The 18,437-nt window shown below is 41.5% G+C and overlaps 1 protein-coding gene across 5 annotated transcripts in view; it reads left to right on the top strand.

Moving 5' to 3' along the window:
* TTC1 (tetratricopeptide repeat domain 1) overlaps positions 1-16,886 on the top strand; it is a 49,907-nt gene extending 33,021 nt beyond the window's left edge. For 4 of the 5 annotated variants that reach the window (XM_005298006.5, XM_005298004.4, XM_005298005.5 and 1 more), the window contains exons 7-8: positions 2,406-2,460; positions 16,233-16,886. In XM_005298006.5, the coding sequence (XP_005298063.1) occupies positions 2,406-2,460; positions 16,233-16,369 (192 nt within the window). In that variant the 3' untranslated portion in view covers positions 16,370-16,886. The remainder of the gene's footprint in view (positions 1-2,405; positions 2,461-16,232) is intronic. The other variant, XM_042850797.2, reaches the window with a different exon arrangement.
* The last annotated feature ends 1,551 nt before the right edge of the window (positions 16,887-18,437 follow it).

Raw genomic sequence — 18,437 nt, 5'->3', positions numbered from 1 at the left:
CATAGCCAGACACTCTTCCATGTGTGCAGTAATGGTGGAAACTCAGAGGGGCATCTTTGCCCCCACATACCTGCCAAGCCTCTAATACAGCACAGTAAAGGCAGCTAGACTTTTCAAAGACATTCTTTTAAAAGCAAAACAAACAAAAACAAAACAAACAATCCAATGCTATTTGTAATCTCATGTCTTTACCAGTCTGCAAAGAAATCTTTAGAAGTGTCTCTCTCTCTCTCTACAGGAGCTTCTTTCTTTGTTATAAATAAATATTTATTTATATAGACTATATAGAGAGATAAAAAGAATGTCAGGCTAGCAAACCTACATATAATGGCTCAGAAAGGCTTTAAGTTACAGAATGTAACAAAGGAAGCAAACTTCAGTTCTAGTTCTTGATCCAACTTCAGAAGCAAACTGTTACAAGAAAAGAATAATTTAAAATCCAGCATTTTGAAACTGTAACCCTATTTTCGGAGTTTTTTATGGTGGTGGTGTATAGAAATAATCCAGACCAACAAAACACAAAATTCTCCGACATTTCAAATGTGCGGTGCCAGGTTCTAACTGGAGAGGTCTGGGTCTTTTAAAACATGTTCTGATAATTTTATAATAGCGTATAAATAGCAACTTTTGTTACTGTAGATGTTTCTTGTGCACTCATCTCTGTGGCTGCAGAATCATTATGTCATATGGATTCTTAATAACTAAGTCTATGTCAAAGCTAGTATTAGGGATCTACTGTGCTTACCTAGGTGAGGGAATTGCTAATGACATATTACAACTATGCGTGGAACCCACTACCTATAGTTAGGGGAATCTGGAACACTCTGTACCCTCCCTCCTACCTGGTATCTCCACCCTTTGCTGAAACTGAGATTCCACTACCTCTGAATACCCCGTTCATTCACTCCCAACTCCTGCTTATACTTGAGGGAAGGGGCTGTTTTCACTTATCCCCCCTGAAAAGTGAATTATATGTATAAAGGTTATCTCTAGAGTTCCAGGAGCAGGTGGGAAATTAATTCCTCCCCTGTTATCCTAAGCAGTGATTGTTATTTATGCATCTGTGGAGGCTACTGCTGGAGCTATTCTATCTCTGCTCCTTCATAGGACTGTCTCCAGCCAGAAGAGCTGCTAGCATTAAGAGTTGTGATTGTAGTTCTTCAATGCATAGAATTACTCCCTCAAATGCTCAGTTATAAGCTGATGAGCCCAACAGAAAAAATCAAGAAAAAACCCTTGGAATATATATGTGATGTACAATGAATGGATGTATTCCATACTACATTGTTATAACAAAATTAAAATGTATCCAACAGTGATGGTTCTATGAATCAATGTACATTAGATTGTTCCTCGTTTTTTTTTACCAACGTGGTAAAGTGAATCCCTTAATTCTGTCTTGGTGAAATACTGTATACACTTACAATGCAACAAACTTCTCATTAATATTTTCATGGTATTCATCTGGCAAGAGTTCATTGTAGAATGCACTATAAGGGTGTGAGCTGACTTGATCGCTTAGCAACTGTTTTAGGCATAATTTAAAGAAATCCTTAACTGTTAGAGACATTTAAGACTGTGTGTAAAATTGTCTAATATACTTGTTTTAAAATAAACTTGCACGCTTTTATTGTTGAGGATTGCACCAGTGGTAAGAAGAGTATGTAACTAGGACCCAGATACTGCACAGTGGGGCTTCACATGGGTGCTGGAGTTCCCCTCCACCATGGAGGAACATGCAGGATAGAGTCCTTGATCTAACATTCTGTCATCTCTCAGATTTGGTTGTGTCATGTCTTGCATAACAAGGTGCTTCTTCATTCAAACGAGATCCTCAGGTGCATAAATAGCAGATTTAAAGAACATTGGCAAAAGCAGCATCTGAAATTTTCTAATGTTTCATAAAATGGAAGTTCTCTACAATCTCATGCAAATGACCCAGATTCCCAGCAATCTCCCCTCACACACACACCTAATATGTCTGTGTTCATAACTTAAACACGGAGCCTGCTTGCACTTGGCTTTTTACAGTCTTTTTTATTAAGACTAATAAATGCCACGCTGGAGATGTAGCTAAAAATAGATTTTTATTCTTTTTTTTTTTTTAATTCTATTTGCTTTTCAATTAAAATACTAGAAAACAAATAGGCACCATCTGACCGCCTTAACATAGAAATGAAAAATGATTTATAAATGAACACTGCACTTTTCCCCCTATCTAATAGGGCAGACGTTAGGTTTCTAAACAAGATGAAAGCACCTTTGTTTAACATCTACATTTCTTTTAGCTCATAAATAGTGGGCCTATGTCCTGGGTATTTGTATGCAAAATACAGTATATACGTTTATCTGACAAGATTGCCAAAAGCATCCTTCTGAATCTGGTCTTCTCTATACTCTTTCAGCGATTACCTAGACAGATTGAAGAGCGGAATGAAAGATTAAAGTCAGAAATGTTAGGTAAGTAATTCATGCATATAATTTGTATGCATAGTAAAATTTATGACAAGTTTTGTAGAAATAACAAAACTGCATGACTAGGTAAAATTCTTTGTAGACAAAAGTGGGCAAGTCTCCGAAAGCACTTGTTGTTTAAATGGGGGGAAAAAATCTTATTAGATGTCTGGTTTTGGGGGAGGGGCTTGTTTGGGGGGGGGAGTTCGGTTCTCTCCTCTCCTTCCTCTCCAGCCATGGAAAACTCTGCTGCTAGAAATTGCCTTGCTGAAACCATTATTGAGGAATTAAATAAGCAACTATCCAAGACACTTTTTTAGTACTCATGAAAAGTGAATCTCTTCCTTGCTTGTGCCACACATAGTTCTGTCATGCAGTCTTTCACCTCATAGGGCTGCCGATGTGTCACACTTCTGACCTGTCCTGCTAGAAAAGAACTCAGTCTCCTCTGCGTAAAGAACGTCAGTTTTCTTTTCTACCAAACTCTGAAGATAAATGTGAACAAGGGACTATAAAAATACCAAATTTCCTTTCCCTTCAGATCTAAAAGACTATTTCTACCAGTTTCCTAATGGGATGACATTTTTAAAATTACCCAAATCTTGTTTGTAAAGTGCATATTCCAGCTGGTCCAAAAATGTGAAGTATTTTCCACACACAAAAATAAAATTGTTTGAAACATTTCAATCTTTTGCAGAAATTTTTCCATTTTTGTTAAACTGGAAAATTTCAAAACCAAATTTGGCAGGGACACATTTTTTTTCTTAGAGGCAGTTTTGTGTCAATTTTTCAAACAAAGCTGTTTTGCCAGCTCTAGTGCTTATGCATCTCTGAATCTGCTGTGCATAAAAGAATGGCTGTGAGAAAGTACTTGGCTCTGTGACAGTTTCCATCGATAGATCTCAGAGGATCTCAAATAGGAGGGTAAATATCAATATCCCCATTTTACACATGGGAAAACTGAGGCACAAAGGTGAAGTGACTTACCCAAAGCATCACAGCAGGTCATTAAGCTCTCTGGAAATAGAAGAGTCTCCTGACTTCCAACCCAATGCTCTATCTGTTGGACCATGCTGCCTCTCAGATAAATCTATGCCAAAGGGTACTGTTAATGAAATTGTTCAGGGAAAACAGTCGTCTCATTGATTTAATCAGATCCTAAGTAATTATATGCCCCTGTGATTGCAGTGTCTGAGCACCTGTATGCAATTCTCAGAAATAAGGAAATGGCTCACAAAAAATAAATAGAATTATTATTTTAGTACACATTGGTCAAGTATGATTTGGTTTTCAAATGTGGTATTCATGAGTGTAAGTAATCGTCTTGTATGAAGTCTAGTTCCCTGGCTCAACACAAATGAAAATTGGATGCTTAGAATACTTTTTTAAAAATAGTAATTAGAATATTGGATGCAGTTTTCAGCAGCCCAAATACTGCATTTTCCCTTGTATTTAAAGGATACTGTCAATTGAAATCTAGTCAGTTTGAAAATAAGTTGGTGCAGTTGGTCGGCACTATGCCCCTGCCAGAGTTGTCCAGACACTTTTGGTGCTTTTATTATTTTATTTTCCTTATTTTATTATTTTTATAAAAAATCCTCTCTCCTTTTATTATTAATGTTGTTTGGCAGATGCATACATAAAAGGGCAAGTGATCACACAGGGCACAAACTGAAACTGTTTCATTTGTGTTGAAACAGGACACAACACACAGTGCTGTTGAATGCACAAAACAGACTGAAAAATCTAGAAACAATTTTTTACCAATCTGGTTAGTCACCTCAGATTGACAATAGTAGCTAAAAAGTTCTCATACATGTGTGATTTTTTTTTTTAAAGTGGCCTCTATCCTTTGACTAATCTAGTAAGAGCCTGGGTAAAAACATTCCATCTGTCTTGTGCGCTGTGAGGCTGTGTAATCCCTGAAAAAATTAGGAAGGAAGGATTGTTTCAAGAGCTGCTGCTGAAGTCAGTGTTTTCTTAAATTGAACTCTTCTCTGTAGAGCAGTGAGGCTGAAAGCTGAGTCCTCAAGCTACTCCCGCTCTGTACTTGTCTATTCCCAGTAGGCTTAAGTGAATGGGCACATAATAAGGATTTCTAGAGCTGCTGCACATCACCAGTTTCATCAGCCATATTTGTAAGAGGCTGAAAACATTTATCAATAAAATATAAAGTGTGGTGCTGATCTAAATAAATTACAACGGTGGATAATTCGAGAAGGAGGATATTTGCTTTCAGGATTTGGGGTTAGGTTTGAGTATAGTAAGTTAGATATCTATCTGTGAAAAGGGTCTCTGGAGCTTTTTGGGACTTGTTTTTCTGTCAGAATGATTGCTAATGGTACTGATGGCAGAAAGATTTCATTGCTAATCATCTGAGGCTGTGTTAAAACAATAGCCTTAGCAACATAAGCCATCATTATAAGCCCTATCCTGCGCAGAGAGTAGACTTCAGGCCACATTTGATCTCACTAAATCCAGTGAAGTTCTGGCTTTTGGATTTAAACTGGTGTAACCGAGATCAGACTCTGGTCCTTTGTTGGGAGTTTTATCTCCAAATGAGGAGTAGAGTCCCTAGTCTCAGAGCTGAGCAATGACTTAAGTCCATCAGCAGTCATCTACAGCTGCATGGGCGTACGCAGCCAAGTGCTGACTGGATTCCTGGGAGATGTGATGAGGCATCCAACCCTACATGCAGTAAATTTACTTGTGCAAGAGACGCTGATTTGATATAGTAGTCTTAGGGCTTGACATAAACTGTGAGCTTGACATAGTGTCTTGTGTCATGAATAGTACTCTGTAACACGTAAGTATTATTTTATTTGTTCCATTTGCAATCACTATTGCAGCAGATATGTTTGGAGAATCCTTGTAATACATAGGCACAATAGGAGAGTTAAAAACTAAATTTGGAATACTGATTTTTTTTTATCAGGCTAGTCCCTGAACTTGTCACTTCACAGTAAAGTTCCCTGTACTCCAGCTGGGAATAGGAGTCTTGAGGCATGGCCATTTGAAGGATGTGCTGTGGTCATACACTTAAAACGTGTACACAAGATACCCTGACTTTTTAGAGTTACTCTGGATAGATAAGTGTTACTACAATTAGTGAGTATGAAATTAGAGGGGGACCTGAAGCCCCTTCCACCTGTATGTGCTTTCTAGGCTCAAGCTCTTTCGCTTGTTGCAGTAGACTTAGCTACATCAAATCTCACCCAGCCAATCCTCATCTGTCTGAAACATAAATTAGTTTTCATGACTCTTTGCTCTGCCTGTCAAACATGCATTATGCATCAACAAAAGAGCTTTGGTCCTTTTTTAAAAATAACTTTTTAGATTTAAGCTTTTAATTATTTTAGGGATTGAAAATTTCTCATATTTGTAGCTACTTTGACAACTGTTTTCTTCACCACCTTTCTTAGGGCACTTACATAGTGAGTACATGGTAGATCACCTTGGGTGCTAATAATGAGAATGCCCCTGCCCCAGTCCTCTTCTCAAGGGCTGTCAAAGAGAGTGCAATATATTTAGTGCATCTCTTCAAAGCTCTGGCAACTTAGCCCCTTTTCCTGTAAAAACTAAGTATGCACTTAAGTCTCTGCAAGATCAGGGTACTGGAGAGCAGCTAACAACATTCTTTGGTAGGGATTCACCATGTGGTTTTACAGATTAAATTCTGTCCACCACAGTGAATTCTCACTTTAGATGGATAAAGCCACCAGTAACATCAATTTCCTAGGTTTTTATTCTTCTAGTTAGAAATATACTTTGTCCCCAAGGATAGATTTAAATCAGCAAACTAATACCTTGTCTTGAAAGCTACATGTAGGTATAAACAAACCTCAACATTTTAATATGTAGAGTTAGTTGCTCCTTTCCCAGGTGTTGCATAGAGTGTTTCCAGCTTACTCTTATTCCACTGCTACAACTTGTTACAGCACAATGTGCCAGGAGCGCAAAACCACAGCATCTTAATCAGTTGTGTGTAAATAAGTCAGTGTACACATTCTTCCCTGGATTTTTCTTATGGATTGCCTGGCTGGGAATTTTTGCATGTGAACGTGTTGGTGCATGTGGCAATAAACCACTGACAGAATAAAGATGGGAACATAAAAACCACTTTGGTGTCAGACTATGCCTGTTTCTCCTTAAAGCTTTAAACTACTGTAGAACTACTTAAAGACTGGCATTCACTTTAAATGATTTTCATGCTTCCAGCCAGCCTCTGCAGATGACTGCTGCCTCTTGCCTTGTTGGAATAATCACTTGAAACTAACTTCTGCTTATTTTTCAATTTCACAAAGATGGCAAAAGCTTAACTTATGCAAATCTTTGCAGATATACAATATATTTGCATGACTTTTATTTCCTTTTGACTTCCTCAATGTGAACACCTTATGCCTAACTTAAATTGCCAGGACATGAACATTAGAGAGACAAGGTGGGTGAGGTAATGTCTTTTATTGGACCAACTTTTGTTGATGAGAGAGAGACAAGCTTTCGCTCTGACCAACAGAAGTTGGTCCAATAAAAGATATTACCTCACCCCTGGGACAGACATAGTTACATTTGTACTGCATAGGACATGAACATGCAGTAACCCATCTCAGTTTGTTTTTATTTGCTGCTTCTCTTTTGATTGATTCATTGATGATAACCATAACCCACCTATTTACTGGAAGTTTAAGAGCTAAATGCTGTTTTTTGAGCAGTTTGCGGTTTATGTGGTAGCAGTACAGGTTTTCTGCGTAGTACCACAAAAAGAAAAGAGAAGTATCAAACTGCCAAAACTATCTATACAATCTGTAGGCAGAATTGTACAGATTGCACTGTTGGCCAATCTATTTGACCCAACTCCTGGTCATTAAATTTGTCAAATCGTATAAAAAGTAATGGATACCTCTGTGTAAAGGGCATAAATGGGAGCACACCAGAACACTGCAAAGTGTGCTTAGTGCATAATCACATTATTAACCAGTAGGAAAGCCTATCAAAACAGAGCACCTGACCTCCTTTCTCACAAGCTTTCCTCAGCACTTCTTCTTTTGCCAGCTATATGAGATCAGCAAACGTTCATTAGATTTAGTGCCTAAGAGAATGAAAATTGCTCCTTTCTGCTAGAAGGCACGCTCTGATGAAGTTCTGACTAGTCTGCTAAGCCCTGATATTACAGGTATGGAGAATGTGAGATCATGTGAAATAGTCAGCAACTAAATCTACATCAGTTGTGAGCTTGCTTTTTGCTTCATTTTTAACGCATGACTGGGGGAGGGGAGCAGACTTGCCCTGCTCTTTTTAACTTGTTCACTTACGTTGTTAGAAATGCAGTAGTTTGCTCACGATGAAAACTCATCATGCAAATTAATATGCCTTGTTTTTTTAAATCCATTAATATTATGTTTGCTATGTAGAACAGGAGAAATTTCAAAGCACTATTCTGCTTATCTTTTGATTTCTAAACAAAACAGGTAACATTGGCAGATTCATATTAGAAGAATTACAAGACTCAATAGTGATGAATATCAGATCTGTTCATAAACAAACTAACAAAGTATACTCCTGTGTATCTGTCTACTGATCATGATTGCCAGAGGAAGTTAAATTTCATCTAGCTGAATGATAATAGATTACACACATTTCTATGCCTCATTTGTTGATTTCAGCAGTATTTGAGAGGTTAATGGGGAAATCTGTAAATAGCTATAATGTATTGTCTAATAAATGCTTATGGTTAAACTCTAAGTAGAGAGTGGACACAGTAGAGTATGTGTGAATGATGCTTTTTAAAATGTCAAGACTGATGTCCATCAAAATGACCTTGTTGTGAGCAAACACTAACTCTCTGAAAGGAGAAAACCTGACATTGCTCCAGGACAAATAAGCACTTGACTGCTGAGAGGTAAGATAGAGTTACCATACGTCCAGTTTTTCCCGGACATGTCCGGCTTTTCGGCAATCAAACCCCCGTCCGGGGGGAATTGCCAAAAAGCCGAACATGTCCGGGAAAAATACCGGCCAGGCACTTCCTCTCCCGCGGCTGCTCTGCTCCTCCCCTGACTCTTCGGCTCTGTTTAAGAGCCAAGCTGCCCGAGCCAGCACTACCGGCTTCAGGCAGCCCCCTTGCCTCCGGACCCCCGCCGCCAGCCGGGCACTTCCCTTCCCGGGCTCCAGCTGCTCTGCTCCAGTGGCGCAGGGTCCGGAGGCAAGGGGGCTGCCCGAAGCCGGTAGCGTTGGCTCGGGCAGCTCAGCTCTTAAACAGAGCCGAAGTCTGAGTCAGGGGAGGAGCAGAGCAGCTGGAGCCGGGGAGGAGAAGTGCCCGGCCGGGGGCACAGGGTCCGGAGGCATAGGGGCTGCCCGAAGCCCGAGCGCTACCGGCTTCACAGTTTGCCGGGCAGCCTCCAGACCCTGCGGCCCTGGCTGGGCGCTTCCCCTCCCAGGCTCCAGCTGCGCTGGGGAAGCGCCGGCCAGGGGCGCAGGGTCTGGAGGCTGCCCGGCAAACCGTGAAGCCGGTAGTGCTCGGGCAGCCCTTTTCGCGTGGCTGGGAGGAAAGAGGGGGAGTTAGGGACTTTGGGGAAGGGGCGGAGTTGGGGCGGGAAAGGGGCGGGGCCAGGGCCCGTGGAGTGTCTTCTTTTTTTATTTTTTAAATATGGTAACCCTAGGTAAGAACACTTTGGGCTTGGCTACACTTGCGAGTTACAGCGCAATAAAGGAGCCCCGGGCACTCTAGCTCACTCCCCGTCCACACTGGCAAGGCACGTAGAGCGCTCTGACTCCACGGCTACAGCGCTGCTGGTACTCCACCTCGGTGAGAGGAATAACGTTTGCTGCGCCTTGGCTACAATGCCCGGGCGTCAGTGTGAATGAGGTGTTGCGTTACTGCGCTCTGATCGGCCTCCGGAAATGTCCCATAATCCCCTTAAGTCAAGTGGCCACTCTTGTCATTGTTTGAACTCGCCTAGGAATGCAGATATGGCCTCTGAAATCTCCGTTTCTGACAGCCGGCTCCGAGACAAAGCAACCATTACTGTGGAATGCTGTGTGCGAGAGAGAGAGAGGTGGGGGGTGAGGGGGAGGTCTGCTGCTGTCTGAACTTACAAGACAGCATGCTGACATGCTCTCAGCCCCCCAAAAACCCACTCTCTCTCCCCCCACATACACACAACACGCTCCCTCTCACACTCCACCCCATCCCTCCCATTTGAAAAGCACGTTGCAGTCACTTGCATGCTGGGATAGCTGCCCATAATGCAACACTCCCAATGCCGCTGCAAGTGCCGCAAATGTGGCCACGCCAGTGCGCTTGAAGCTGCCAGTGTGGACAGACTACAGCGCTTTCCCTGCTGCGCTCTACAAAGGCTGGTTTAACTCAAAGCGCTCTACATCTGCAAGTGTAGCCATACCCTTTGTTGCTGAGTCACTTGTGTTTTCAAGCACAGTTATTCTTTAGGAGATTGTGTGTGAGAGAGAGAGATACATACAAACCTTAATCCAGTAGTGGGGGGGGAGGGGGAGGAGTGTCCTACTACAATGATGGGTTTATGTGCTGTAAGCAGAAGGAACTGTGTCTGGGCCAGAGTTCCTGGAAAAAGTAAGTCTTTCTTTCACTTCATTTTAGACTTAAATTAGTAGCAACAAAAGTGGCCGCTATGGATGTCTCAAAAAGACTAAATCTGAAGGTGGACTGTGACCCAACTACTGCTTAAATGATTGAGCAGATTTCTAGAGCGAGAGGGCTTGAACTATCAGATATATCACACAGCATCTGGCTTCCAAAACAAATGGCTTAGCTTGCAAGTAAGAATACCAAGAGAGTTATTTTCTGTTTGTTGGCTTCAGTCTGACCGGAAAAGAGCCAACACACTAACTCTGATTAGAAAAGGCCCTTCACTGTTTCCTGACACAGGACTTATCTGCATGGTCCTGAGCCAGCTGCAGTGCATGGATGATTCGTAAATTGTTTACAACTGGCTCCAAGAATGTGCCAGAGATCCAAACTATGCCAAGATTCTTCCACTGTTAGACAAAGACACTGCTCACCCAAAAGACTGAAGCTAAGCAATGACCAATTCTTTGTTTCCAAATACAATAGTAGCTATTTATCCTGATGACATAGACGCTATGAAGAACTTCCAAGTTCTATGACCAAAAAGCTTTCAGGATGCAGTGTAAATTATAAACTACTTGTCTTAATAGTTCATTAGTGGGGTTAAAGCAAAGGCCTGGTACCAGGAAGCTAATCTAGCTGAGCCTCTCACTGAGTGACCTTAGCCAATTCACTTGACCTCCTTGTCTCAATTAATCCAGATGGGAAATTGAATTAAATGGAAAGATTGCCCTGAAAACCAGCTACTCTGATATAGACTAGGTCTTTCTGGATAAAATAAGCTGAAAGCCTGATAATACTGGCATCGTTTCTGTCTAAGTATAGTTATCCTAGGACTGCAGAATTTTGATGTTGATCTCCAAAGACCTAAATTCCTAAATTCTTTAAGGAATATCCACTAGTGAATTAGCCCTTTGAACTGAGATCTGAATTATATAGAAAATAGGAGTATAGATGTAGAAGTAATGATGATTTTCTTCAGTTATACTTCTGAAAGACCAGCCACTGCATGGAATGGAGATGTGCTCAAAGCAACTGACTTTATCTTTCCTTGCTGTTCCCCATCACCCCCCCCCCCCCCCCCCGAAACCCTAAATCCTCTGAGATTGATTAAATTACAGTGGAAACAGTGCTGCATTTTTGGTTTATTACAGATGGAATTTAATTTGATCTGAAATACTGTCATAGCATACAGCAGTCCTTTTAGTTCCACTTGATTAGAACTCAGGAGATCGGAGTCCTATTCCCACCTCTGTCATAGTCTTGCTGCGTCATCTCTTTCCACCTATTTCCCCATCTTTAAAATAGAGATAATACTTCCCTACTTTGTAAAGCATTTTGAGATCTAATGTACTATATATGAGCTACTTTGTACTATCAGGTGTTTGTACAGTGCATAGCACAATGGGGCCCTGATCCTGCCTAGATCTGTGTGCTGCTACATCATTTTCATGGTGCACAGTGCAAAATATGAAACTGTTGTCATTTAGAGGTGGTGAAGTCATTTAACAAAGAGCTAATGTGATCATTGGATGTTATAAACAGGGGAATCTTGAGTAGGAGTAGGGAGGTTATGGTACCTCTGTGTTTGGGACTGATGAGACCACCACTGTGTCCAATCTTCGTGTCCACAATTCAAGAAAGATATTGATAAATTGGTGAGCATTCAGAGAAGAGCCATGAGATTGATTAAAGGATTGGAAACTTGCCTTATAGTGATGGACTCCAGGAGCTCAATATACTTAGCTTAAGAAAGAGAAGGTTAAGGGTGACTTGTTCATAGTCTTTAAATACCTACATGAAGAACCGAAATTTTCTCTTCATTCTAGCAGACATAGATATAATAAAGAGAGATGTTCTAGTTCAAACAGGAATTAATTCAGGGAAGTTCCATGGCCTGTATTATACAGGAAGCCAGGCTACATGGTTACAATGGCCCCATCTGGGTTCATAATCTATGAATTTGTACAATAGTTCTTAAATCATAGTGAGAGAATAATTTTGGTGTCTGTGTATGTTCTTATTTTGACTCCCCTCCTTGTAAAATCTGTGCCTGATCTCTTGACTTGCAGCATGCTAAACAAAATATATCTAGAAGAGGGTCTGCTTATGTATGTAAGCCTGCTTAAACAGACTGTGATAAACAGACAGTAATAAACCATTGTGGTTGCTGACCAATATTGTTAGTGGGATAGTGTGACAAGACCAGTGGTGGTAACTTTCATTTTCATTGAAACTGAAAGAAGATCTGAACAGTTTCCAGAAATTACTCTGGGTACTCTCCTGCAGCGCTCCATATTCACCAGTAATTACATTCGTGACCTTTGTAGTTTATTGCTACTGATGTCTTGAAACGATGTGCAGAAGTTGTACTCAAACTGAGAGCTCTGACTGAAAGTGCTATCAAATTTCTCTTTGCTGCTTATTAGCAATGTGTAGCACAGGGGTCGGCAACGTTCGGCACGCGGCTCGCCAGGGTAAGCACCCTGGCGGGCTGGGCCAGTTTATTTACCTGCTGACGCGGCAGGTTCGGCCGATCGCGGCCCCCACTCGCCGCGGTTCGCCGTCCCGGGCCAATGGGGGCGGTGAGAAGCCGCGGCCAGCACATCCCTCGCCCACGCCGCTTCCTGCCGCCCCCATTGGCCCGGGACGGCGAACCGTGGCGAGTGGGGGCCGCGATCGGCCGAACCTGCCGCGTCAGCAGGTAAATAAACTGGCCCAGCCCGCCAGGGTGCTTACCCTGGCGAGCCGCGTGCCGAACGTTGCCGACCCCTGGTGTAGCATAAGAACAGCTTGTTTCAGGCTAGCTTGCACATCCTTGATGCAAGGGATATATTTAAGTATGTTTAAGAAATGCCCCACCACCCCACGCACTCAGTTGTGTGATGAGGAAGTTAAGGTTGCAGGTTCGTATTTGTGGAGTGTGCGTGTTACCTTCCAAGAATGGGAGGTAAAGTTAGAACCTAGGAAATTCAAAGATAAAGTAACATTTCTCAGACAAGGCAATGTTCACTATCATGGGTTCCTTTAATATGATTTGACAAATGCTAAATGCATTAGGTGCCAAACTCTGCACTCTGTGAAGTTACTGCTTCACTGTAACAATCAGGCTCAATAGTAAAGCCCTAACTATTGGGCAAAGTCCTGCACGTTGTTGTGAGGAACTTTTAAGTGGCAAAGATGAGGGTTACGCTGCTTGGGAAAAGTAGGGAGTTGGCGCAGAAGACTTCTTTCCAGGACATGTTAAAAAGCAGAGGCTTGTTCCCCTTTCTGTAACAGAAGAGAAGAAGCCAAATATGGTGTCCATGGTAGTCTAGTATCAGACTCCAAGATCCCATACTTGGCCATATCTTGAATGCTTTTAAACTTCCATGCATAGTAATGAACCATATTCTCTACGAGTGAAGAAGAACCTGAATAGCATAGAACAGAACGTTTCTTATGACTGGTATTAGCTGAAAAAAAATGGAGTCTGAATCCGTACCCTTCTTGGCAAGTAGTGGTGTGGGCAGTATTTGTAAGTTTCTTAAATACAGGATCATGAATAAAAATAGTAGTAGTGGTTCTTTTCCCAACTCCTTTGTTCCACCACTTACTATTTTTCCTGAAATAATTTCCATTGTCTGTTTGGAAAGCTGTGCTGATAATGATTAGATGTAGTGATAGAAAACCCTTCTGAAGAGGGTAAATAGCCTGTTACTTCAAACCCAGCGCTGGCTTCAAACTTAACTTGTTTGCTATCTGGGGAGCAGTCTACATTTATCATTCAGCATAGACTTTCCCCTCTTATCTCCTTCAAAGCCAACCAGCTTTCTACATCAACTGTCTGGCTTACTGCTGATCCTGCAGCTGTCTAAGCGTCATTCCAGTGGCTCTGCCTGGTGTTACTAGGCCAGTATTGGGTATTGTTCCCTTTTGTCTGTTTAATTTCATCTTTTTTTTTTTTTGACTGATTTTACCTGTTGTCCGTAAAGAAAACTTTCAGGAGATACTATCAAGCCCTTAAACACATTCACCATCTTTCTGAGGTGCCAATTATACTAATAGTTTCAGGAATTTGAAATCAAAACATATTAATTCTTGAAAAATTAGTACTAAATCAATAGGAGAAACCCCTAGTTTGTATTAACTTTGGTACCAAATATAATACCTGTTACACTACTGTTATACTACTGCAGTTACAGTAGCTGGTGATGTTAGTTTTGTCTGTTCGTTTGTTTTTAAAGTTGGCTACAGAGGGCCTTATTTTCAACAGTGGGAATGCAATTATGTGTCCTTACTTACATGCCCAAATACCAGGCTTTTACAGACAAAATGATCAGTAAGCGGTTATACACTGAAACTTAAATTCTCAGTCTGCATGTGCAAATGCATTTGTATGTACAGACCAGGTTCCCTTTTCTTCGTTCGTTCGTTACACATGGCTATACTTATCTAGAACATGTACATTTTTATCATAGTTCACAAATAAGGAGTAAATATGAGTTTGAAGTCTGTGGCTGTTCCTTTTGAAAATCTGAGGATCCTTATTAAGTCTTCTGAGCTTTATTACGCCTTCCATTGTCCTATTGGCCTCTGATTTTGGCCATTTTCTTTGTTAGAATAGGACTGGATTGAACTCTCTTCAAAGTCGTTTAATGCTGCTCCTTAATTGGCCAGAGGGATAATTTAACTGTAGTAACACTGTGTAACATAATCCAGTCAAGGGAATTACACTGTTTGCCAGCTAATGAGAGAACTGTCAAAACCTGTTTTTGAGAAGGGTATATTTACACAGTTTTACTGATTTATGTGCACTCTGGGGTTAGTTAGAAAGTTAAATGAATGTTTATGTAGCCTATTTCTAAACTGAAGATGTTTCAATTGACAGCCAGGTGGGAATTGAGAATTTTCAGAATGATCAGAAATGGAACAACAAATGGTGCAGTTATCAGAGTTAAATCCACATAGAAGTGCTGGGGAGAGAGCAGCACTTCGCTGTTGCTGTCTTAGGGCATGGCTACACTTGCAGATGTAAAGTGCTGGGAGTTAAACCGGCCTTTGGAGACTGCAGCAGGGAAAACGCTGCCGTGTGTTTACACTGTCAGCTGCAAGCGCACTGGCGTGGCCACATTAGCAGCTCTTGCAACGCCACAATGAGCAGTGCATTGTGGTAGCTATCCCAGTTTGCAAGTGGCTGCAACGTGCTTTTCAATTGGGGGAAGGGGGAGTGGAGTGTGACAGGGAGTGTGTTGTATGTATGTGGGGGGAGAGACAGTGTGTTTTGGGGGGGCTGTGTGTGTGTCAGTATGCTGTCTAGTAAGTTCAGACAGCAGCAGACCCCTCCCCCTCACACACACACACACAGCAGCATTCCACAGTAATGGTTTGCTTTGTCCCGGAGCAGATAAGCATGCCGGCTGTCAGAAACGGAGCTTTGAAAGGGGATATCTGCATGCCTGCAGCCGATTTCAAAACAATAAGAAGAGTGGCCACTGGAATCAGGGGATTATGGGATCTTTCCGATCACAGCACAGTAATGCAACACCTCGTCCACACTGACGCCCGGGTGTTTCAGCCGGGGCACAGCAAGCTTTATGCTTCTTGTGGAGGTGGATTACCAGGAGTGCTCCAGCTGCAGAGTCCAGGTGCTCTACATGCCTTGCCAGTGTGGACACATTGAGGAGTTAGGGCACCCGGGGCTGCTTTAATGCGCTCTAACTTGCAAGTGTAGCCAAGCCCTAAAGTAATGTCTTGCCTTGAGGATTGGTAAGGGAAAATAGAGCCACTTCTAGGCAGCCAGTTAAAATATAATCCCCATGTCTCCAGCGTCTGAGAATCAGGCTCTTGGGGACACAATATGCAATTGGCTTGCTGGTCTGTTTTTAGTTCCTCGTGGACAAGTGACTACATCTCAATAATTGGAAAATATATTGGTCTCAAAGGCTAAGGATTGAATGGGCTGTGGAGATTTCTACTGCATCTGTCTCAGACAGTATAACCAGCCTCTGGAGCTATGGATAATTCAGTACAGATGCTCCCCGACTTACGCAAGCGTTCTGTTTTTTTTTCCCTGTAAGCTCAGATTTGTGTACATCGGGTTTATGTAACTCGGGGAGCGTCTGTATCTTTCAACCCACCTATACACTCAAGCTGGAGTTATATGTTTAATATTTTTTTAAATTTTGCATTTCAGGTAAGCTGAAAGATCTTGGGAACTTGGTTCTTCGACCCTTTGGCCTGTCGACAGAAAATTTCCAGGTCAAACAGGATTCCTCAACTGGCTCATACTCCATCAACTTTGTTCAAAATCCAAACAATAACAACAGATAGCATGAGCTAGGCCTGCTCCTATTAAAAAGCTGGCTTTCAAGCTTTGTGACACCATGCTTGCAACTACCAATAAAAGGGTTCAGCAATCATTTAACATGTAAAATCACTTTATTCAAATGAAAATAGACTTGAGGGTATACATTTCCACTTTGGTGAGATGTTTAAAATGTGGATGAAAAAACAAGTCATTTGATTTCCCTTTTGCAGTGACAGCTTTATGCCCAGAGTAGGTTTTTTTCCAAGTGCATTATTTGTCTTCCCTTATAAGGAAGTTGGTTACCCTGGTCCATTCACTCTCAGCAACATCAGTCTAGCAAGCAATTCAAAGTTGGATCAAAATGCTCACATGCCTGTAACCCAAATTACAGGTGTGTCCAATGGGTGTCTTGTGGTGTTAGTAAATCTATCAGAAGTGCGTCTCTCCACTCAGCCAGTGAGTGTGACAGGCAGTGGCCGTGGAAGCAAGCTAACCTCTGTGGTATAATTTATCTTCATTGTAATAAAGGCTTGATGTTTCTGTTGGGCTGATTTGTGATTTTTGTCCTGTATTTTGGCCTCTCACCAGAGGTAACCTTCGAATGATGGTATTTTTAAATGAATATAAACATAAGTAACCTACAAACAAGAAAGCAAATTTGCAAGAGACTGGTTTAAAAAAAAATGCAAGGCTTTTAATCTTAACATTGTCTTATAGAGTTTATATCATTATTTTTTTCTTGGGCACCCTGGCACCAGAGGTTTACTACTTGACTTTATCTTGATACCCTTGGGAGGCTAGTTGGAAGCTACTTGCAAACCGTCTTAATATTTTTGGTATGTTAACTTTTACTATGAGGTAAGTAAAATTCACCTGCCTGGTTCAGTACCTGTTGTGGGTTTCACAAAGTAGCTTTCTGGTGCTAGTATAATGAGATGCAATTATCCTTGATGTTAAAGTAGGGTGACCAGATAGCAACTGTGAAAAATGGGACAGGGGTGGGAAGTAATAGGCGCCTATATAAGAAAAAGTCCCAAAAAACAGGACTGTCCCTTTAAAAACGGGACATCTGGTCACCTTATGTTACAGTGATTGCAAAAAGGTCCTCAAGCTGTACTGGAGTCTCTGAATCTAGGAAAGGTTTAAAATATCTCTGCAGACATACTATTCAAATATTGTGGGGTTTGAATTGGGATAGGGTTGTGGTATTTTTGCTAGCTTGTAGCTAAGCATGTTTTTTTCCTGTATTGACCCAGTTTTATAATAGTAAGCCAAAACCTGGATGGAGCTTTTAAATTACCATTGATTTGAAAATATCACTTATTTAAAATATTAAATTAAAACTGAGCTATTTAGTAATTGTTGTAAATAGCTATTTACTTATTTTCAGTTCTCTCCTTTAACTTATTCCTGAAACTTGTTAGCTGCGTGCACTTGACGTCAGCTTCCTGTCACCATAGATTACTTTAGTGCTTGCATATCTTGAGCCCCATTTCCAGTGACATGCTGGAAGGGGGCAGTCCCTCAAGCTATTTCCTAGCTTTTATTGTTGGGTTTTTAAGTGCTGCTGATTTCCTTGTGTTTGAGAAGATTTGCATTTTGCTTAGCTATTTGTAAAAGTTGTCCTGCTGCCATGCTAGGTTCATGGGCTGGTTTTGACTCTGGCTACCTGGTACATGCTGTCCATATAGCATCTGTTGCAAACTACCTCACATCCACAGTGAATGTGTATGAAGTCCATGGGGACCAAGCTGTCAATGGAAAAGGCCCTGGTTCACATTGAGGCCTGTGCGGACTTTAAGTTCTTGTGCATAATTAAAATGTCACTTAACTAAACAACAGAAAACAGCCGCTAGGATTTCCATGTGTTTAGACATTAGTCATGAATTGCGCTAGTGGAATGGGGGTTTATTTCTCACAGAAGGCCCAGTCCTCTGCCCAGTCTCTGTTAGGTGCAGCAGAGGTGGAGGAGCTCTGAAGGGGCTGGTTGATCCTGGTGTAATTGAGAGCAGCCATAGGGCTGCTTTTAACTATAACTTGCCTGCAACCGCCCCAGAGAGCTTTTGCCAGGGTTTGAGGGGGATGTCAGAA

Source organism: Chrysemys picta, chromosome 8 (assembly GCF_011386835.1).
Source record: "Chrysemys picta bellii isolate R12L10 chromosome 8, ASM1138683v2, whole genome shotgun sequence".
In the NCBI taxonomy this organism is placed as follows: domain Eukaryota; kingdom Metazoa; phylum Chordata; order Testudines; family Emydidae; genus Chrysemys; species Chrysemys picta.
The sequence above is the reverse complement of the archived record's forward strand: the minus strand, read 5'-3'. Positions and strand labels throughout refer to the sequence as shown.